The sequence below is a fragment of the Drosophila miranda genome, chromosome 2, assembly GCF_003369915.1.
Source record: "Drosophila miranda strain MSH22 chromosome 2, D.miranda_PacBio2.1, whole genome shotgun sequence".
Classification (NCBI taxonomy): domain Eukaryota; kingdom Metazoa; phylum Arthropoda; class Insecta; order Diptera; family Drosophilidae; genus Drosophila; species Drosophila miranda.
The window spans coordinates 15,716,483-15,738,221 of NC_046675.1; the positions used below are offsets into that span (position 1 = coordinate 15,716,483).

The 21,739-nt window shown below is 43.4% G+C and overlaps 3 protein-coding genes across 13 annotated transcripts in view; 2 read left to right on the forward strand and 1 right to left on the reverse strand.

Annotated features, from left to right (window-relative positions):
• Positions 1 to 356: 356 nt before the first annotated feature.
• Positions 357 to 4,418, forward strand: LOC108155792 (telomerase-binding protein EST1A). The gene is made up of 10 exons (XM_017286862.2): positions 357 to 791; positions 861 to 1,219; positions 1,288 to 1,731; positions 1,801 to 2,174; positions 2,243 to 2,385; positions 2,461 to 2,596; positions 2,658 to 2,753; positions 2,817 to 3,647; positions 3,713 to 3,849; positions 3,913 to 4,418. Exons 1-10 carry the CDS (start codon positions 602 to 604, stop codon positions 4,053 to 4,055), a joined length of 2,853 nt encoding a protein of 950 aa, XP_017142351.1. The 5' UTR covers positions 357 to 601; the 3' UTR covers positions 4,056 to 4,418.
• Positions 4,419 to 4,496: 78 nt separating this feature from the next.
• Positions 4,497 to 6,915, forward strand: LOC108155793. Of its 3 annotated transcripts, none has more exons than XM_017286863.2 (3): positions 4,497 to 4,772; positions 5,483 to 5,986; positions 6,047 to 6,915. In XM_017286863.2, exons 2-3 carry the CDS (start codon positions 5,588 to 5,590, stop codon positions 6,230 to 6,232), a joined length of 585 nt encoding a protein of 194 aa, XP_017142352.1. In that variant the 5' UTR covers positions 4,497 to 4,772; positions 5,483 to 5,587; the 3' UTR covers positions 6,233 to 6,915. The 3 variants fall into 3 exon arrangements, with proteins under 3 accessions (XP_017142352.1, XP_017142353.1, XP_033244453.1); XM_017286864.2 differs by having other exon boundaries at positions 6,065 to 6,915; XM_033388562.1 differs by having other exon boundaries at positions 5,483 to 6,915.
• Positions 6,916 to 13,246: 6,331 nt separating this feature from the next.
• LOC108155027 (polypyrimidine tract-binding protein 1) overlaps positions 13,247 to 21,739 on the reverse strand; it is a 170,654-nt gene continuing 162,161 nt past the window's right edge. For 8 of the 9 annotated variants that reach the window (XM_033388556.1, XM_033388558.1, XM_033388557.1 and 5 more), the window contains 4 exons: positions 20,218 to 20,310; positions 14,061 to 14,277; positions 13,457 to 13,534; positions 13,247 to 13,379 (listed from right to left, as the gene is read on the reverse strand). In XM_033388556.1, the coding sequence (XP_033244447.1) occupies positions 13,247 to 13,379; positions 13,457 to 13,534; positions 14,061 to 14,277; positions 20,218 to 20,310 (521 nt within the window). Of the gene's footprint in view, positions 13,380 to 13,456; positions 13,535 to 14,060; positions 14,278 to 20,217; positions 20,311 to 21,739 lie in introns of those variants that run through there. The other variant, XR_004471818.1, reaches the window with a different exon arrangement.

Below are 21,739 nucleotides of genomic sequence, written 5' to 3' on the forward strand. Positions count from 1 at the left end.
GCCCATGTCACACTGATTTGCTTACCAGTTTAGACACCATGTCTAGCTCACACACCTTGCACATTTGTATACTTTTCATAGTAATTTCTAGAATTTTCCGTCATGGACTCACCCTCTTGTCCAATGCACCAATGTAGAAATCGTGTAGAAATGCCATTTAACGCCATGTCGCAGGCCGCATCGGATACTAATTAATGATCAGCACCGAATTCTTGATCGTTTGTCATCAAAATCTCATTTTTTTTAAATGCGGAAAAAAGCATATCAAAAGTGGATAGCGGTATTCGTCATTATATTTACAGTATATCTTGAAACTGTGACGTATTTTCGGTATATTTCTTATGGTATATATCGATAAATCGTAAATTTTTACCACACACAAATAAAACAATATTAAATTAGCAATATTATCATTAAAACCAGCCTTGCCTTGAGCTCTGCTGGTATTTTTGAAGCATCTGGTCATTGCAGATACATCGTCTGGCGAACACTCAATTCATTCCAAAAGTGATCAAATACAAACAAAATTTCCACTTTCTGCAACAAAGGCGGATTTCAATTAAAGTGAATTCAATGCACCAGCAAAAGAATCGCTTGAAATATGAGTCGAAAGGGAACGAAAGAACAAAATGAGGTATCGTTGATCATTGGGACGCTACCGAAGCGGCTGCAAAACAAAATTGCTGCTAGCTGTAGCCACGCAATAGCAACAGCGTTGGAAGAAGATGCTGAAAATTCGGAGCCCGCGATGGCGATGACAAAAACAACAAAGAAGAGTTGCCCAAGGCCAAGTAAGTTTAAATACGTCACGGTTGTTTTTTACCATCACATCATGTTTTTTCACTTTGACATATTCACAGTCACGATTTTGAGCAATTCATCAGCAAAGGAAAAATGTAATGAAAAAATTCCCGTTTTGGATACCAGCGGGTCGAGCAACAAGCAACTGAGGGATGTATGCATACCGGGATTATTGCGTGTCACGGCAACCGTGTCTGACGATGCTACTGCTAAGTCCTGTCATTATGGACGGCGACGTGGGCGCACTCAAACTAAGAATAATAAGGCGCACACTCCCCATTCGCCGCAGGAGCGGACTCGTCTGACCACCGAGCATCCCGAGTGGTTCGAGCCTATGCTGTCTATGGCTAATGCAAAGGAAATTGTACAGTTGTACGACCAACTATTGGTGTTGCAGAACAGGAAGCTAATACTAGTTGTAAGTTGTGACTAATTCTGCTGGCTGACCGAACAGCTTCACCAAAAATTGTGCATTGCTCTTTGCAGAACTGGAAGAACTTTTGCGATATCCAAAACAAGCTACAGGACGCCTTTAAAACACTGATGCTGGAGGAGCTGCGCTTTGTCTGCGAGCACAAAGTTGATGCCTTCTTCTGGAAACTGCTATTCTACAACGTGCGCGAGTATCTAAGGCGGCAGCAGACCGACCAGGCCCGTTCCCACACCTTGCTGCTGATTGAACAAGCGCTCCAGTTTTACCATAATGTCTTTGACCAACTAATGGCAAAGTATATATCACGCTTCGAGAGCGCCGTCAAGGTGGTTGCACAACGCCTTCTAATCTGTCTGGGTGACCTGTCCCGCTATCGGGTTAATTATGTACAGGGCACGGACTACCTGGAGGCTGCACGCTATTACCATCGTGCTCAGGAGCTAGTGCCCGGAAACGGTGCGCCCTACAACCAGCTGGCTATCGTTGCTATTTTTCATGTAAGTTAACTGCGCACTTTTCAGTGATCTATTCGAGTAACTATTACATATTGCATATAATTTATGCAGCATAAGCGCTTCGATGCTGTATACTATTATGTGCGCAGCTTGTTGACTTCAAACTCAATTCAAACAGCCAAAGAGAGCTTGCTGGATCTGTTTGACGAGATTCGCCGGAAGTACGAGGAGACTGAAATGAAAAAATCTCCCTTCGCTTGTGGGCCAATCACTAAGAAAGAGAAGTCCAAGCACATGCGAAAGGAAGTTTGGATCTACCCGGATGGCATTCGCTGCTTGCATCGTTCGGATCTAAAGAAAAAGGGTAAAAACAAGGTCACCCTGGCCGAGGTTAACCGCTACGACGAAATGTCACCAGTGGATCTGTTGCCACGCGTTTTGTCCCTTTACTTGTACTTGATCGGCAAGCTCTACAATGGAACAGAGTGAGTTATATCTCATGGCTATATTTGTACATTGACTAAAGATATACCCTCATGTGGCTTGTTCTTAGTGTGGACCCATTGTACCAGCTGCTTCGAAAGCTTCAAATTCAGTTGAGTGTCGCTCTAAAGCAGACCAACCTATTGTCACGTTCCAAACTGCTGAAAATGGCGGCACTTAACCTGTTCGTCATGGAGCACAACAAGCGAAAAGGTGCGAGCATATTATAGCAGATAAGCTCAATAACAATTGAAACTAATGCGCTGTACACTCATATATATTTTATAGTGGCACGTCGGGAGATGCGTTATCACAGCTTCAATTTTGCCAATTCATTGTTTGGCCTCATTCTGAAAATAACAAACGAAACGCTGGCTAACTTTGTAGAGGAATCTTCGAGCGTTAAGTCTCTTTCTGATGACAAGTATGAAATGCAAAATGGGCCTTGGAATTCGGTTTTTAACTTTGCATTTATCACGTTCTAGGTACACCACCGTAAACACTTATCTGCAGTTTGTGAACGTCCACGTCCATTGGCTGAGCATCAATGTGGATTTGTGGGAGCCGGTGCGCTCAGAGGAGTATGTGCTACTGCATTCCATTTCATCAAGAACACTACTTATCAGCCCTTTAATTTCCCACAGGCACTCCTTCATCGATTGCTGGGGTGAATTGTCAACCCTTTTCATAAACATAGAATGGTTGCTCGGCAAGTACAAGCTCGATCAGAAGGACGTTGAAAAATTGTCCAAAATCATTTTGAATGAAGACATCGCCCTGAACGGTTTCAGTCCGTTGGGTAAGGAGACGAGCAGACTCAACGGACAGCGTGGGTCTGAGCGCATACAGTTCCTTGTGCGCATGCAAAAGATAGCACAGTTTCAGGATTGCTTCTTGCTGCATCAGGATGCCTTGCAGCAGCCACAAAACTCCAGCTTCACCATTGAGAATCTCAATGACGATATGAAGGTTGCTCTGAATTGTTTTGATGCAGAAAGTTGTGGCCTTTCCTCGGATACGGCTTTAATGGGCAAAGGCGAGGAGCAGACCAAGTCGGATAAAGAAAGTGCGGTCTGCCCTTCGACTGACTTTGATGTCTCGCAGTTGTGCAAGCTAAAGAAGGAGCTCGAGGAGAAGGCCAGGGTCAAGAAGTTCTGCAACAGCAAGTTGGAGGAAATTCTTAAATTGGTTGACACAAAAGTATACATAGAGGTGCGTCCGCGATACCTGTTGCCGGACACCAACTGCTTCATTGATTGTCTGGAGGACATTGAGAAATTGTCCATGGAATACAAGCGCTATACGCTCATAATACCTCTCACAGTCGTCAAAGAGCTGGACGGGCTTTCCAAAGGCGTCAAGTTGGACTCGTATCGCAACTCACGGCAGACGAAGCGTATCCATCACTTTGACGAGGTGTCGACGCGCGCCAAAAAGTCCCTGGAGTTCATCAAGTCGGCCAAGAGCAACTTGAAGTAAGACATCCATTTGATTTATATTCCTTTCAAGAGTTTCTCTACCGTGATTGACTCCATTTCAGGTATGTAACTACAAAGGGATCTTTTGTAAATGCCTCGGTGTTCGGATTGGTTGAGGAAGAGTATTTGTCCAACGACGACAAAATTCTGGCAACGGCCATAGCTGTTTCCAAGACTACCAAGTCGGAACAATGTCAAGGTAAGGTTGCACTAGAACCATCTTCAGGACAGTCCTAACCTATCCTAACATATCTTGCTACAGATGGCAAATGCTTCATTCAAACGGAGCTGGTACTTATCACCACCGATCGCAACTTGCGCGTAAAGGCCCTGACTCGCAATCTAGCCGTTAGCGCGTTGGATGAGTTTTTGCAATGGGCCAAAGATTGTCGCGAATCAACCTGAACGTAGATTCGCAATGCGAATCGCTGGTCCCTGCTGACTATTGGACAGGCTCACGCAGCAGCTCCGCTCCTGCTGAAGCGCGGGCTTGTGCTGTTATATTAACTAAATTATTCGCATGTGACTACAAGTATGTGTGCCGTGGTCGGAAGTCCCTGCGCGCAAATACGTTCACGAGAGACGTAGGCTCCTGATGGCTGGACAAGAGTACAGTGCGTATGTAGGAAACATAGGTGCTGGTATCTTCTGGGGGATGATTTCGTCGCATCGGATCATGTGGTGTTCCACACATTAATTTTCCTTTTCTAATTTCTTTCAATGTACACTTTGTGACTTTCGATACAATTAAAAACAATTTGGATTGTTTTTCAATTATTTTTGTTTTATTGGTCCCGTCAGCACACGGTGTTCACGTTCCATTGTGGGCATTCTTATAAAACATAACTTCTAGTGCATTAAATATCGACTGCTCCAAATAGGTGTATGAAAACACATCCCCAACATACAATGCATAGGCACCAGAATAAAACCAGAATTCGCTTATCAACACACACATCTACTGAAGGGGAAAGACGTCTCACCACGCGACTATAGATCGACAGTACGTACTCATTGGATCACCAGGAAACCTGCCCACCACATCACTTGGCCTTTCGAGCCGGATATATTATAGTTCCTGAAGCTCGTATCGCGGGAAAATTCTTGCGATCCATAATTCAGGTAAGTAAAAAGTGTTTATCTACGTATGTTCATCCTTTCCCCTACTCGGCGTCCGTCGTCCGTCTAAATTTCCAGAATTAGTACTGCGACAATTTGCATATCCATATATTTATAAATGTTAGTCACGGAATACATTATAATCCAATGTTTCCGCTATTCCTTTTCCTCCTACATTCCTATCGTTCTTCCAAGCACTTTCTACCTTGAACATACATATTTACATATGTATGTATGTATGTATGTATGTATGTATGTATGATATGTGCATATGATAAGCTTCCATTTCCATTCCAATGTACAATGTAAAGGAAAAAACAATATAAAAGAATACGGTCATTGCAATATGTATTTATTCATTTGTCTAAATTTCTATACACAATTTGCCGGCCTACAATAACATTTTCATTATATGCTATCAATATACACAAATCTGGAGATCAGTCTTTCCCGGGAAACACACAATAATTAGATCGTTCACTTATACCAGACACAATATTCCAAATAATTAAAAATTTATTTATTTATTTATTCGCTTGTTTACTTTTTACTTTTACTTTTACATTTCGATTGCACACAAGATCGATTACCCGTGCTCGGGGTACTCCGGCTTTTAGGCGGGATACTCGCGTTTTTGTTTTACACCGCAGTAAAGTTGACAAATGCTATAAATAATCCGTTTAATTATTAAACCATACTCTTACTTCTCGTAGAACGTCACAGGCTGCCAAAACAAAAAGTCATTCCGCAGTGCAACGCGGGGCAAGCCTCTTGCAGCTCAACAACCCAGTCCGAGAAGTTCCTGTTCCACTACTTTAATGTCCGCCCAGATCACAGTGGCGTCACAGGACGTTCCCAAAGAGCGTTTTAACAGGAGATCGGCAGTCTTCAGCCAGATCAGGACCATTTGGAGCTTGCCCAGCATACATTCTAAATCTGCAACTGATTTAAGAGAGCTCCTGAATACTGTCAATGGATGCGTCACGGCCCTGGAGCAATGCGAAGTATCCGCAGCCGAATTGCTGGATTGCTGGATGGTTTTCCTGGCCTCCACAAAATTGCCCAGAGAGATCTTGATGCTCTGGGAAGAGTCCTTAGCCGACCCTACTGAGATTCCGTCCTGGGAGGCGATGAGTGAATTCCTGTTACGCCGATCTCTCACTCTCGAGATGATAGAGCTTTATAATCCCAGCAGCTCTAAGCAGGCCAACGCCAAGGTATGCAAAAGGTCACGGACCTGTGATCTTTGCTGTAAGAAGTATCATCCTGTGCGAAAGTGTCGTCGTTTCCTACAGATCACCGTAAATGAGAGGATTGACTATATCAAGCAGAAAATGCTCTGTTTGAACTGCTTCGCACGAGGACATGAACTTCGGGATTGCCCATGTCCATACGACTGCTTTACTTGCCTAGGGCGACATCACACACTTCTTCATCAGGACAATACCCCACCAATTGTCTAGAAGCCAAAATCCGGCCAGTTTCCTACCTACAGCAGGAATGTTTCGGAAGCCAGTTCCATCCAAAATAAAGTTCCTTAACTAGTTCGATAGGCAATATAATTAATTTAATTATTTGTTTACTAAGTTACATTATGTAAAAAGTTAAATGTTGCAACGGCAAATATTGAAGGAATTAATTATGATCACTTCAAAACCGAAAGAAGCATCTTTGTAAGCCCTAAGATAAAAATGATATCAATGGGAATATTTTTGAAATACGGTCTTTGATGGTATATAATCTGTAAGTCAATTTTCATTGAAAAAATCCATTGAATATATCCTTAAAATAATAAATTACGCCTATTTGGGAGCCGATCTGTCTTTGCGTAGTCGGCAGACTCCTGCCAATCGATTCGCATCATCACGATTTTCGTAAAAAAATCTACCTAATATTTTTAGCTGTTTTTTTTAATGCCGATCGTCAGTCTGAATCAACCTGAGCCTGGAAAAGCAGGTCCTAGGTATAGCGCTCCGAGATACTCACCCCTTCTTGCTTACCACATTGAAGAGCTGATAAAATAAGATTTTAATTGAATGAAGATATCAAGATTTATTCCGACTTGTTTTTTTTAAAATTATATTTTTGTATTTTGCAATAAAAAAGAAGCTCCTTAGAAAAATACAATTCTGAATACAAAAACTAATTATAAATTAATAGTAAAAAGATTGAGTTCGATTTTCACTTTCTCGTATTATTTATGTCATAAGAAATATACCTACTACATACATACTCGTACATATAGTTCGTAAAACATAACAATAATTATAGATTATAGAAAATGTAAGGTTTCCGTCAGCTCAAGAAGCTGCGCCCAAGTTGAAGAGAAAGAGTGTTTTTTAATGATTTGAATCATTTTTATTTTATATTTATTTCTCAAATATTTTCAATAATAATTAATATTATAATAATTAATTAATTAATGCTTGTAACATAACAAATATTCATTTCATATCATTGCAATCTCAACGCTGCGCCCAGTTGAATGTCTCAATACCAGCGCCGCAGCCTGCAGATCTGCAGATCTCACACTTCCCTTAGTTACGTCCTGCCTCCTGCCTCCTGTCGCCAGTTTACTCATTAGTTCTAAGTATCTTCAGCTCGGCAAAATGCTCAATTCGCTCGTACATTTCGCTTTGTGCCGTCAAATTCAATCGCATTATGAAAATGTATCTTAAGTTTGTTTAAAAATTAATTAAGAGTCGCGTAGCTGCTGTTTGTTGGATGTTAATTCATTTTGTTTGACGTTTCATGCGCTGGTTATGTTTGTTGCAGATGTTGCAGTTTCTTCCTTGCAATCGCAATACATTTAAATATATCAATACACATTAGTTTTTGTTTTTTTTTTCTTTTATATACAATACACATAAGAGATTTGTAGTAAAATTTGGTGAGAAAAATCTTGCATTACATAAACATCGCCGTTTTGTTTTGTTTTGTTTCGATTCGTTTCGTTTTGTTTACTTTTTCGTTAAGAGCGTAAAATGATTATTCTTGTTGTATTACCTTTAAGTTGTACAATTAGAGAGCACAAAAGTTTCAAAGTGGTTTGCTTGGTGTATAATTAAAAATTTGATTCAATAGATGTTTTCAACTTTGATTGTTTCGCGTGTGTCTACTCGCAGTTGGGCTAGTTAAGCGGTTAAGAGTCGAGATCTAGGGCAGATTTGCTAAGCTTTCTTTCTCAGTTGCAACGATCGATATACAGATAGTTAGCCGATGGCTGTGTGGGTGTGGCTGTGGCTGTGGTGAGAGAGTGACTGGACTGACATTATTCTCCTCCATAAAAAACTTCCTGAAGACTGGGTACCAAATAGAATAGAATAGAATAGAATATAACCAAATAGACGGCTGGCCATTCGCCACTTCATTCACTTCATTCGAGTCATTCATCGTATCTCTTCGTTCCTTCCCTCCTTCTGAGCTGTATTTTTAATATTTAAAACTTGGACCCTATTTAAATTTTGCAATAATGCCTGACTAATGTTAAAGCCCCACCAGATATTCAGATATTCAGATATTCACAAGTGATAGACAGACCAAGGAAATCCAACTTCAATCAAAAAGCGAGTCTTAAAGGAAAGCGGCAATTGATTGGTAAGGCAATCGAATCAAAACTTGTCGTTATGTGTACATACTCGTATTAAATTCACTGCTGCAATTTTAATCGGTTTTTCTCGGTTTTCTCGGTTAGTTATGCTTTAATCATTTATCAGTTTTACTAAAAGTAGGAACTTCTGCCTGTTGTCGACTGTTTGCTGTACTATGTTTGGTATGTGAGTCTGTTCGAGTGTGTTTGTCTCGGAAACGCAATTCAAATGCAAAGAAAACAGTTCTGTATAAAAGTAGCGTAGCACATAAAACACATCCAGATTTCGCTAACTATAAACATATGTTTAGGTATATATTGTATATTAGTTGTATACGTTTGTCTAATTGTACAAAACAAATGAACAAAACCATAAACGTAACAACATTTTTGATTGGCGCCTCTCGTCTCCACTAAAAATCACACACAAAATTTCCGCTACTAAAGATACTGGATATTGGATACTGGATACTGGATACCGAGCACAAAACCCCACGAATCTCCGTTCCGAAAAACATTCAACATAAATTGATAACTGTACAAATTAGTATATGCATTCCCACTTGGTTTTGTCTTCTGCCAAAACTTCAAACATATTCCCTACGCCTTCATCTACGACTTCGGTCAGCTCCATCTCCATCTCCATCGATCCTTAATTATTACTTTTTCTGACTTTTGCCAAACTAACGATTTGTAAATGTATTCATATACGTAATCCCAGGAGCTTCGTACCTCCTGTACAGATGTCTGGTGTCGGTGTGGTGTCTGGTGTCTGGTGTCAGGTGTGTGCGTGGAACATACTGAACTGAATTAAGCTTAACTCAAATATGGGTGCTGGTTTCGGGTGCTGTCTGAGGGTTGTGACTGTAAAAAAAGGTGATTGTTTAAAATTAACTACTCATATGTCAAACAATGCTGATATGTTTCTGTTCATGTTGTATATGTTGCGTGTGTGGTTTCGGTAAAACAAAAACGGTTCCTGTTTTTCCATCTCCTACTTTGATTTCCTTTTGGTTCGTGTATAGTTTCCGTCCTCTGACTGCATTCCGATTTGACTGATCGCTATCTTTCTAATAATTTGCTGCTCCTCCTCGATACATTTATATATAGTTATAGCTACAATTACATATAGTACATACACGTATAACGTTATATCTGGTTTCTCTAACTGTAAAAGTAGCACGTAAGTATGCATGCAGTATGTGGCACACGTCCACCGATGCACCGTCTCACAACATATGAACCTGTGCATATACTGGTACACATATATATATATATATATATATCTATATATATGTAATCCACGATTAGTCTTCAATTTTGTATGCTTCACTTTGCATTTTGGTAAAATCTCGTCTTGCAGCTCGTACTGTACAACTTAAAACTGTTGGCTTCTGTTTTCTGTTTTCTGTTTCTGTTTTACGTTTTATTTTTTAATGTTTTAGGTTTTAGTTTAGATCTTTTAGGCTAATGCAATTCCGGGACCCCTCCGCGGATCCCTTGATCGTCGCCAGCAATGTCAGTCGAACGAGATCACTTTGACTTTGACAAATGCAACAATTGTTTGGGATGTACGTTGATTATTTCCTTACTCCTTTCGTCTCCTTTCCCTAGCAGGCTCTCAGTTTTCGGCTCCTCAATTAAATTGTAAATTAATTCTTAGTTGTGATTTTCTCTACTTGGTAAAGTAATACTTTTAGTGTACTGTTTTGTCAATTAGCTGCACTCTGCATTCGCTCACTTGTATTCTTTAATTTTAATGTTGCGGTATCTGCATTACTGTTCGTATATTCGTATTCCCATCTTTAAACTGTATTCTGTAGATTCTGTATTAGTTCTATTAATTCGCATGCTGCTTTCTCGGTGTCGTCTTCACTATCAACATTTACACGCTGAAGCGCAAATTGATTCTATATTATCGTTGGGCTAAATATTTGATTACGCTTTGAACGCTTTGAATGCATACCAAAGGACAGCCCCAGGATGCTGTTCATGCTCCCCTGTTCTCTATATCCATTTTGGATTGCCTGTGTGTTGGTGTGTTCTGTGTTCTGTGTGTGTGCATTAGGTTTTCATAGTGTGTGTGGCTGTGTGTTGTTGCTTCTGGGGGTATGAAGTTGTAGATTAAGTTCGTTAAATACTTGTATGAAATTTTTGATTTGTCAAGAGTTCTCAGTTGAAATTCTAGCAGTCGTGGGTTTTGATATCAACGTATGTATGTATATATATATCTCATATCATATCGCTTTACCTTGCATCGATGCATCGCTAACAAAACATGTATGTATATAGTGTGTATACGGTATATAAGTAGTAGACATAGACATAGAGCATATGTATGTAGTATGATAAATAGGTATAAGGTTAAAGTTAAGTGTTAGATAGTAAGTTGCATTATGTTGTTGTATATGAAACGCTAGTGTTGGTGGCTCAAAACGTTCCTGCTGCACTATAAGCATTCTGTTGCGTGTTGCGTGGAAAATGTAGGTAGAGGCTTGTTCAACTATTTTCTCGTGAGCTCCCCCCACACTCCCCCTCTTTTTTTTCTCCTTCTTTCTTTCATTCTTTCTTTCTGTGCCACTTTCAACCACATTCTGCACTGCTTGCGACTTTTCTGTCTGACTGTAAACTGTAAATATAATATTTCAATACGATTTACATTTTACAATATTTTACTGTTGCTTTTCGTACACGTTTCATATATATACATTTATATGTATATTTATTTATTTATTTAATTTTTACCATTTTTTTTTCTTTAATTTGTATTGTGATTTGTATGCTTCTCCTGTGTTTCAGTTTCTGTTTCTGTCTCGGTTTATTTTTATTTTTCTTTTTTTTCTTTGTTAATTTTAAATTACGATCACTGCTACTCATTCTTACTAACTAAATCCATATCAATTAAGTTACAATTAGTTGATTTTTTAACCATTTTGTGTGTGTTTTTTTTTCCATCTTTTTATTGGTTTTCTTTTTTTGTTTTTGTTTTGTTTTGTTTGTTCTTTTGCGCCAACGTATAAATAATTTCACTTTCTAAATATATATAAACTTTCATATATGAGTGTATCTGTCTGATTCTGTGTGTCTTGTATGTGTGTTGTTTGTGTGTGTGTGCATGTGTGTGTTGTCCATGTTGTGGGGTCCTTGTAAAATTATCAAAAAATCATTCAGTTTTGTTTGCTAAAACACGTATATGTCTTTCTGTTACCAGTATGCCTATGATTAAATATAATTACCATTCCATTCCATTCCTTTCATTTCATTTGTTTTGTTTTCTTTTTGAGATTATACTTTTTTTCGTTTTTTTCGTAGCTTAAAATTTGTTTAATTTCCTGTTTCATGGTTTGTTGTAGTTCAATACATACTTATACGGATGTATATTGTATATATATTTGATCGATTTGTGTATAATTTGCGCTAGCTTAACAACATTTACATATACATACACACATAGGGTTTACGTACGCGTTGCGTTGATTTAACTGCCGTTTAAAATTATTATTCTCACGTAATCAGTAATCGGTAATCGGTAATGCTAAACAAACAGACGAGCTAAGTGCGCCTTCTTGGATATACTTGGATGTACATCCTCGCATTGTCCAAGTGGCCGATTTATTTCAACTTATTCAAATTTAATACATTTCTTTTCTCTCAGTTTTCCATAAACTCTACTCTGTTCTTGATTTCTGTTCGCTTCAATGCTTCAATGCCTAGGACTCGGTGTGCAATTCGGGACCGTCTCTCTCTCCGCTCTCTCTCTCTCTGTCTCTCTTTTTCTCTAAGTCTAACAAAATGAAAAACATTTAAGAGCTACGTCTATGCGATTCTTGCAATTGATTTTTGCATATTTATAAAAAACTAAAGTTAAGTTGCATTCATTTAAAATATAATAACAGCATCATATACATAATAAAAAGTTTTGCCTTAATTCATTTTTAAAATAATTTCTCTTCTCCTCTCACTTTCGTTTCGTTTCGTTTTGTTTTGTTTTGTTCTTTCCTTCTTTCGTTCCTTCCTTTTCTGACTTTCTGCCGTTTTTTAAAACCAAAACACAGTACAGTGCACTAAAAATATCTCTAATTTACGATCATCCTCATCTCTCGTTCATTTAAATTTACTTTTCCTCTATTCTCGTTATACTCTTTTTTATTCTTTTTTTTTTTGCTTTGTTTTGTTTTGTTTTATCTGTTTTGTTATGCAATGCAATTTACTTAAGGACTATAGTTTAAAGTTAAGCTTAAGATACGATGTTGCTGATTGTTTAGTGGGTTGTTTGTTTGTTGTTTGCTTTGTTTGCGTGCGCCGTAAGTTGAAATGCTATATCCTCATATATAATTTCAGTTTAAACTTTATTTATTTAACGTTTAGCATTTTGTTTTCTTGTTTTCTTGCTTTCTTTCATCTTGTTTTGATTTTGATTTCGTTAGAAATTTAGTTAAGATTACTCTTGGTTTCGTCCTGCTCCATTCCATTCCATTCGATTGTAACGATTGCGGAACACACAGTGGACAGATCCTAGTTAAGAGTATTGTATATGCTCATCTGTTTCCTGTTGGTATAGCTCATACATCGATTGTTGCCGCTGGTTGATCGGTTTGTTGGGTTTTGTTGGGTTGGATTGGACTCGATTGATTCTATTCGAATGGGTTCCGGGTTCTGGGTTCGGGGTGCAAGGGGCTGGGCTGGGTTTGGATTGGATTGGATTGGGTACGGTGCTTAATCCTCAGTTGAAGTGGGCGTGCATCCTTCTTGTACTACGAATAATAGATTGTATCTGTTGCTGCCAATAGACTTGTAGCTGGTGGTGGTGGTGTTGGTGGTGTTGGTGGTGCACATAGCTGCTGCCGGCACCCAGTCAGGTTCAGTAAACCTGACCTCGAATCGGATTCTAGATGTTCGACTTGGAGAAGCTCACGCGCAAATGGTTGGACTCGGACAGCTGGTGGTTGTGCATTTTGATTAGTGCCAGGACGGCCTCCTCCACGGACGACAGCTGCAGCAGCGCCATTTTGCGGTCCTTGCTGTAAGCGCAGGGAGGGGAGAGGGGTTAGTCTCGTGTCGCCAGGAGTCGATGACAATTACAATCACAATTACTTACGGGAAAAACTTGAATGCTTTGACTTCGAAAGTGTTTGAGGTGAAGGCTTCTTTGATGTCATCCTCAGAGCAGGATGAGCTGTGGGGAGCGGGAGTGATAGGTTAGATTCGGTTTAAAATTAACTGGTATCGATTTATGTATGAGCCTTTGGCAGCACCCATGCATGGGCCTGCCTGCTGTGCGGCCCGTTCATTGATATCGTCTCGGCAGGCGGTGTTCCCCTCATAAATTCTGGCAGAAGAGAGAGCGGCTAGCAGGGAGGCCCCTTCCCCATTCCAACCAGAGGCACACACAATGGCCTGGCCTGGCAGGGCGTTTGTCATATTTGGCAGACAAGGCGTTGCGGGGCGCCAGCCCGAACCAGAGCCCGGGCTGTTGCTCATAGCGGTAATTGTAATTGCCTTGTCGTGCCCGGGCCGGGGCCGGGTCCGGGTTTGGGTTCGGGCTCACACCGTGCCTGTTATCCTATCAGGCAGTGTCGTGCAGCGCCATAGAGCGCCTGCCAGCGCCTCATTGACGATGCCGTAGGACGGAAACGAAAAGGAACGAACGGGCAGCACCTCCAGCTGTGGGGCATCTTTAAACGATTCGGAGCGATACTTACGGAATGTTACTTAAATGCAGTGTCGCCGATGGCGGATAGATGTTCTGGTAGTTCTTGCTGCCGGGCTTCTTGAAGCGGTGCAGCGGATTCTGCGAGTAGTCACGTGTCAGGCCCGCGTCCGGCTGTCCCTCCTTCGGCAGCTGCACGGCCTGGTGTTTGCTGGCCATGACACGTATCGGCTTGCCCCATAAACGTAATTTATCAAGGTGAGACATGGCTGTAACAAAAGGAGCACACAAGGCAAACACGTTAAAATGAGTGCACACAAGTTTAGGGCTAAAGTTGTATTATATTTTTCTGTTTGCTGGCCATATGCTCGTCAAATTGTTGGAGTGTGTATCTGTATCTGCAACTGTGTGTCTGTGTCCGTGTCCGTGCCTGCAAATGCAATTTATATGCTGTGCCACAAGCCATAAAATTGTTTTCTGGCGCCTCCCCCCAACCACCCACCGGTGGATACAGACGCCGAAGACTCGTCGAAGTTGAACAAAGTCAGCAATAAGTGCTGGCAAATATTTACATATTCGTAGTTGGTTCTGGGTACTCGGTTCTGGGTTCTGAAATGTAACTGCAACTTTATCAATGTCGTTGTCGTCTGCCTTTGGTGATTTATACAAGCAGAAATGTAATGTGCTTGTTTGGCCGTAAAAGTATTACCAAACAAAAAGTTCGCTTGAGCAGTGCCAGTGTGCCATCTTCCACCAGCCACCAGCCACCAGCTCCCATCGGATGTTGGATCCGGGGACTGTTTTCTCATAACACCTGGGGCCCCGAACCAACTGCATGTGCAATGCCAGAGCCAGAGGCCAGAGGCCAGAGCCGTACTTAAATACAGTTCAATTTCCATCTCCATCTCCATTTCCATTCCGTTTTCGTTTTCGATTTCAATTTCGATTACTTTTTTTTATTTAATTTCTGTTCAGACTCTGTCCTGCCCCCCACCCGTACTCGTACCCCTGCCCCTACCCGCTCTGTTTCCCTTTTGTGCCGCATCACGCAAAGGCTTTGTCCACGCAAGTGTCCAAGGCGATCTCTTTTTCTCAATTTCATTTTCAGTGCATTATATTAATAAATTATATATAGAATTTTATCATTGGAGGAGCAGTTGTCACGAGACGGGGGGTGTAGGGCAGGGGGGGCGGGTAATGGGGTTGGCAGCCCTCTGTTTTATTGTAAAGTAATATGCTTACTCAGCCGTTTATTGTTCGCCTAATGGATTAAGTGATTTTACAAAAAAAAAGGCCCAGAAATATAATAAATTGTAAAATGAGAGACGGAAGCAGCAGTGACAAAGGCTGGGCCCCCGGTCCTCATATGCGACCTAAGCACTCTTTTTTCTTTGCCGTTGTCCTTGTCGTTGTATGACAAACACTTGTAATAAAGATTAATGTGCAGGCGAGACACTTGCCCCAAGACGGGGGGCAAAGACGAGCCGCCGCAACTTTGCCTACGAGCCTCAAAGTGTTGCAGCTGCTGCTGCTGCTGCTGCTGGCTTTGGCTTTGGCTTTGGATGGGCCTGGGTCTGGGTCTGGGTCTGGGGGTTCCGGAACTGGGCCCAACTCAAAAAGTATCTTAAACTTTTAATTACGGGGCTGACCAGCAGCAACAGCAGCAGCAACAACAAATCATTATTAACTTGCAAAAACAAAGCAGCAAAAGGAGTGCACACGCACAGCTGAGCACAGTGCCCCCTCCCTTCCGAGCACAATGGGCCCCAAAAAGTAAGTGAAATGACTCGGGAATGGAGTGAGAGCGAGAGAGAGAGCTCTGAGAGGGTCTCTGCTCTGTTTTATGCATGAAGTTGTTGGTTTAAGACTTTTAAGCATCCATACACTTGGGACAAACCCGAGGAGTCGGCGACGGAGTTGCTCCGGAAGCAGGAGGCGGAGGCAAATGCGGCGGCTCAGGTGAGGCAGGATTTTACGGTTCGGGGAGTTGGGGAACTGGCTGTGTGCTGTCGGTTGTCGGCTATCGGCTGCTTTGTGCCTGGTCTGGGAGACAACTCAATTGTAACTTTCATGATTTGAACGATTAATGTCCGGCAATGTCTTGACTATGATCTATAGCCCTGCACTTGCCAGACACTTTATTATCTCTGGCTCGTAAACTATGCAAAACATCCTCTCAGAGTCGTTTCCCCTCGCCGTAATTAATTGTGAGCACCGACCGACCGAGCCGAACGAGTGCCGGGCGCCAAGTCATTCAAACAGTCACTTAGCATTGTCAAACAGGCAGGGGGGCGCCACGCCACACAGGATTCCAGCCCCAGAGCCCAGAGCCCAGAGCCCAGGGCCCAGAGTTCTGCCAAAACTTTCACAAAACTCTACTCGTATTTCCAGGGCAGCAACCAACCAACCAACCAGCCAGCCAGACAGACAGACACCCGAGATTCCACATGGCGTATGCGTAATGGACCATAATATATATGGCGATAGAATGTTGCCAACATATGTCTGCAGTGGTGTGTGTGTGTGTGTGTGTGTGTGTGTGTGTGTGTGTGTGTGCGCGTGTTTGTTTGCTTTTATTGTAAATGCCTTTATGCGTACGCTTATGCAAAATATTTGGTAGTAATTTGTACGGAATAACAGAAGCTGCAAATTTATTTACGCAAAATTCCCCAATACGAGAAAGCGCCCATCCAGGCAGTAGGCAGGAGGCACAGACAGGCATGGAATCATGGAATCACGCAGGCAGACACCAGACACCAGACGACAGCTGCTGGGAGTGTGCCAATAAATTTGTGGGCGACTGTGTCTATCGTATGGAACATAGTTTGTAATAAGTTGCGCAAAAACTTAATCCCGCCCAGCAGACATTTCAGTGGGTCTCCCTTCCCCTCCATTCCCTTACCAGCCCGCTTCCTTCTCTACTTTCATTTGAGGTCCGATTCCCAGTACACACCCACACACACACATTTCAGACTGGTCGAGGCTTAGGTTTCGGTGTGGAGATGAGGTCCTTGGTCGTTGGTCCTTTCCCATGCTTATTGTTTTTTCATTGTGTGTTTTAGTCTATTTTTGCCTCTGTCTTTGCCTTCTGATTGCTGTCGCACTTTGTTTCGGCCGAGTTGTGTCTCCGTGTCCATTCTATATCGTTCTGGCCTCCACTCCTGCCCATTTCTCCTCCCCTGTCGTCTCCCATTTTGCTGTTGACTTCACTTACAAAAAGTTTTTTGCGCCTTTACGCTGTAATTCGTATGCTGAGTGTGCAATTGTAGCCGTATTTTGTGGGGACTGGACTGCCACATACCCCAGACCCCAGGACAGGCTCCTCCCCCCCCACACACTTCTCATGGCATAACGCACAGCACCTTACGAGACACTTTCCTATGCATGAGTGGGTGTGGGTGTGGGTGTGGGTGTGGGTGTGCGCGGGTGACCCTGGACAGCTGCTGTTCCCTGATTCTCATGCCTCGAGTTCCCTGCTCCCCAGCTCCCGTTTCCTGGGCTGTCGGTAATCGTCTTTGTTTGTTGGAGTTGGCGAGAGTTTTGGGCAAAGTAACGAATGAATTTGTTAATATTTTATGAGTGCATAAGTGCGCACTCTCCATCCCCCATCGCCATCCTCCGTTCCCTTCCAGACTGCTACCTGGTGTCCAGGAGCCACGGCACAGCAGAGCCGAGCGGAGCGGAAGTGTTTGCCATTTGGCAGACCTGGCGGCCACATTAGTAGTCTATATGCTGCCGCACTCCCATTAATATTTTCCCATGCCCTCGGGCTCCCATTTCTCCACGTGTGTGTGTGTGTGTGTGCTCTAGCCCTGGGGGACGGGTGGACGGGTGGACTGGGACCTCCTCCTAGTTTAGTACAATAATTTGCTTGTTTGGTCAAACAGTTGACTGGCTCTGGTTTTTGGCCGCTAAACATTTTTTCCGTCATCGCAGGCATTGCTGGCATTTTCTGTTTGCTTCGTAGTTTTATCAGTGGCAGCCGGTGGCATTCTGTGGTTTTGCATTCCGTCAAATTTTGGCACAAATTTAATTAACATTACGCATACGCCGAGTAGCACAAAGGCAGAAATAGCCCACATTTTGCAATGCATTTTCAAGCGACCTGCTGCTTATTAGCCCTCTCTCTATTCCTCTGAAAATTCATGCACAAATAATTAAGAAAGAAACCCTGAAAGGGGGGGAATGCGTTTGAGCTGGGAGCCAAGGAATGCGCCACAAGGTAGGCGTGGGGATGAAACAGGGGCCAGGCATGGTGTGGGGGGCCACAGAATATGCGTCGGATGTGCATGTTTGCATAATGATAATTAAAAATTTAATTGAGTACAGCACAAAGCATATTTTTAACGCAACATTGAATATACACGGCACGCAGAGGAGGAGGAGGAGGAGACGGGGTTGGGGGATGGGGGATGAGCAGTTGGCGACAAGCTGGCAAAAATAGTTTGCGGTTCTCGTGGGTCGAGGAATGCCGTACCCTAAGGGCCGCCGGGTAGCTGCCTGTGGCATCCGGATGCTGGCTGGGATGCTCCGATTCGATCCCTTGACAGCCGCCCGCCCATTCACTTATTTTATTTCCATTTAAATCAATAAACAGTTGTTGGCATTCATTATGCAGTAGCTTACGTTTTTCTGGCCGTGCAATTTGCTGGCAATTTCCGTCGCTACGATCGGGCATTGCATTTATTGAGAAGATTAAATGTATTTAAACTTTATTAACAGCAGGAGGCGGCAGGCAGCAGGTTGCACGTTGTAGGCGGCAGGCAGCAGCGACATCCGAGTCGTGACAGAAAATATCATTGATAAATTACATGTGTGCGAGCGATTAATGCCAGTGAGTGTATGGCGTATTGGGAGTCCTGCAGTTGGCATAGCATACTTTTGTGGGCCCAAAGCAGCTTATGGCTCTCTGTCTGTCTGTCCGTTTGAACCTGCTCCTGGCTTATAAGCCTTCATCGAGCATAAGCAGCTAATGCCGGCCGACACTGGCCCTGTTTCACCCTATTATTGCCTTAATTAGAGCACTTTAAGTGCTCAACAGCAGCCTGGGATAACGAAGATTGGTTGTCCTGGCCAACCGCCTCAGTTATTTTCAATTCAAAAGAGCGAAGTGGGGGCCCCAGTGGGCACTTTGACGGCTTTTGAGTTATTTTTCCAATGAATAAATAAAACAAACGAACAAACGAAAGACAGAAGAACAATGAGTCGCGGGGAGAGAGACCGAGAGGGAGATGTGGCGTGTTAAATGGAATAAAACCAAATCGAAACTGAAAAAGAAAGGTGTCGCTGTCAGCGCACTGTCATCGCCCGGCACTTTCAATCGCCTTGCCACTGCCACTGCCCCTAGGTGCTCCTGCCGCTCCTGCCGCTTCTGTTTTTGTAATAAAGTGGAATTTGGCACGTCGGTTGGTTGCTCTGAACGCATCGCGATGCGAGAGGAGGAGGACTTTCATTTCGCTTAATGCGAATACAGAAATGGCCCGCCAGCCGCCAGCAGCCAGCAGCCACCCGCCAGACGCCTGACAATGGCAAAGTGCACACAAATAAATGCAATAAAATGATTGGCATGTTTCGCCGAGCAGCCCGTAACACAGGCGAAGATCCTTTGTTGCCTTTGGGGTCTCGCCATGGGGTCCAGCTTCTGGTCTGGATGCGGATGTGGACCAGGTGTTGCCCACCGTACAGGCACACGCTGGTAATAAAGCGCTTATAAAATTTCATTTATGCGCCCGGCCAGCCATCGCTCTCGTCCTCGTCCTCCTCCGATGGCCGATGGCCGTGTGGCTTCAGAGGCAGCTCCGGCTCCAACTCCAGCTCTGACTCTGGCTGCGGCTCTTTGTGGGCATCCTCTTGTGCCAGCTCTTTCGCTTTAACAATTTTTATTATTAATACATTTTGTTTGCTGCATTTCCAGGAAATGGCAGTAGCAGCATCATCATCAGCTCCAACGGTTACGGTTGCCAAAGGAATGCACCCCCGTTTGGAATTTCATGTTGCTGGAATTTTCATTTTAAACAAGCTGCAAATTGCAGTTGCTCTTTTCCCAGCAGCACCATCCACCCCCTACCCTTTTCCACAGCTGCTGGGTCGAGGATGGTTCAGATTCAGATTCAGAATCGGATTCAGATTTTTCATTACTTTCATTTCGTTCTTTTTTTTGAGGTGGTGTGTGTGTGTGTGTGTGTGTCTGTGTTTGAGTGTGGACTTACCTAAGTATGCTTGCTGGGGCTCCGCCATCTGTATGAGTGCCGAGTCCTTTTTGTTGTACAAGATCTTTACACGTTGCACATCGCCGTATACACCTGCGGAAGAACATTTCAGGATGATTATTAGCTTGGCTGGGTACACAAGTATCTCGGAACTCGGATCTAATTTCATTGCATTGCCGCTAAAACTAAACGAGTGTCGTCATGCCAGTATTTGAATGTCAAGAGAGGGAGAAAGATTGTAGCTGCTGCTGCTGGATGGGGACACAACTAATGACAAATTCTTTATGGTTGACATCATGATTCAAGTGTCCTTGCTAAAGGAACCCCCGTGCTCAGCCTCCCACCAAAGGAAACGGCTCCTCCTGCTGTGGGAGGAGTGCTTTTTCGGACAGCTTGCGGCCGCGGCAAAAGTTTTACACGCCACCAAAAAGCCATAACATATACAGGAAGATATCCGCTGGCACTATCCCTGGCCTGCCACCCCTCCTTCCGCCGCGTCTGTGGCTGGCACTCGCATTATTGCCGTGGGCGAAGCCGTTAGTATCATGTACGAGGAAACTCATAACTAGCTCAATAAGTTTGCTCCGCTCTTTTTTACGAGCTTCAATACCTACTCCCGACTCCCAGCCAGAGAGCTGCAGTTTCAGCCATCGTCTCCGGCTTCATCTTCCACGGCCCGTGCCCGTGCCCGTATCCCGTATCCCGTATCCCGTTTTAAGGCCGCAGCATGCCACAGATTTTACAGCGCTGTCAGGCAAAAGGTGTGCATGCAACAAGAAGGGGCAACTTTTCGGCGCAGTCCAACGCGTTATTGAATTGTATTTTACGACCTTACTTACGCCACAAAACTGTGCAATATGCGGGGGACCTCGGAGAGCCCGGGAAGCCAGGAGCCCCGAGTCGGAGCTCCATTAAGAGTCGGACACGTACTTTAAGAATTTAAGTATTTGGGGATGCAGAGGCAGAGGCAGTGGTGGGTGGCCCTTGTTATTCCTGGGATTGGTCATTGGACTTTTGCTTTGACAGCTGCCCGAAGGTCGGTCCATTGGCCCTTGGGTGCTCCGCAACCCTCTGGGGCCCCTTCAACCATGTGGAGCCAATCAGCGGCAAATTTGAAGCAGAGCGCAAATTGCCATCAAGCATAAAAAATAGTTGCCAGGGTTCGGCCAGGGGTCGCAAGGGCAGCCCCAAAGCAAACAATGTAAAGTGCAGGACCTGCCCCCGCACCCGTCCCCGCCCCCGCCCCGCTCCATCTGCCGCTGCCGCTGCTGCCCAAGACAACAAATCGAATAATGCGCAAAGTAAATTTTCAACTACTCGCAGTAGTCCGATCCACACGAAAACACGAAAAAAGAAGGAAGTTAAAACTTGGGAAGCAATGTGGCCATAAAAGTGAGGGGCAGCCAGCAGCCCGGCAGCCCGTCAGCCAGTCGAAGCGTAGCGAAGCGAGCGGTGCGCTAACAAGTTACAAAAGTAGCAATGGAAATGCAGGTAGTACTCGCACTCGTAAATAGTGTGCCCG

Coding starts and splice junctions, on each gene's coding strand:
- LOC108155792 (XM_017286862.2), top strand. CDS start 602: ATGAGTCGAAAGGGAACGAAAGAACAAAATGAGGTATCGTTGATCATT. Junction 2,175..2,242: donor AAGCTCTACAATGGAACAGA/GTGAGTTATATC, acceptor GCTTGTTCTTAG/TGTGGACCCATTGTACCAGC. Junction 3,850..3,912: donor CAAGTCGGAACAATGTCAAG/GTAAGGTTGCAC, acceptor ATCTTGCTACAG/ATGGCAAATGCTTCATTCAA.
- LOC108155793 (XM_033388562.1), top strand. CDS start 5,588: ATGTCCGCCCAGATCACAGTGGCGTCACAGGACGTTCCCAAAGAGCGT.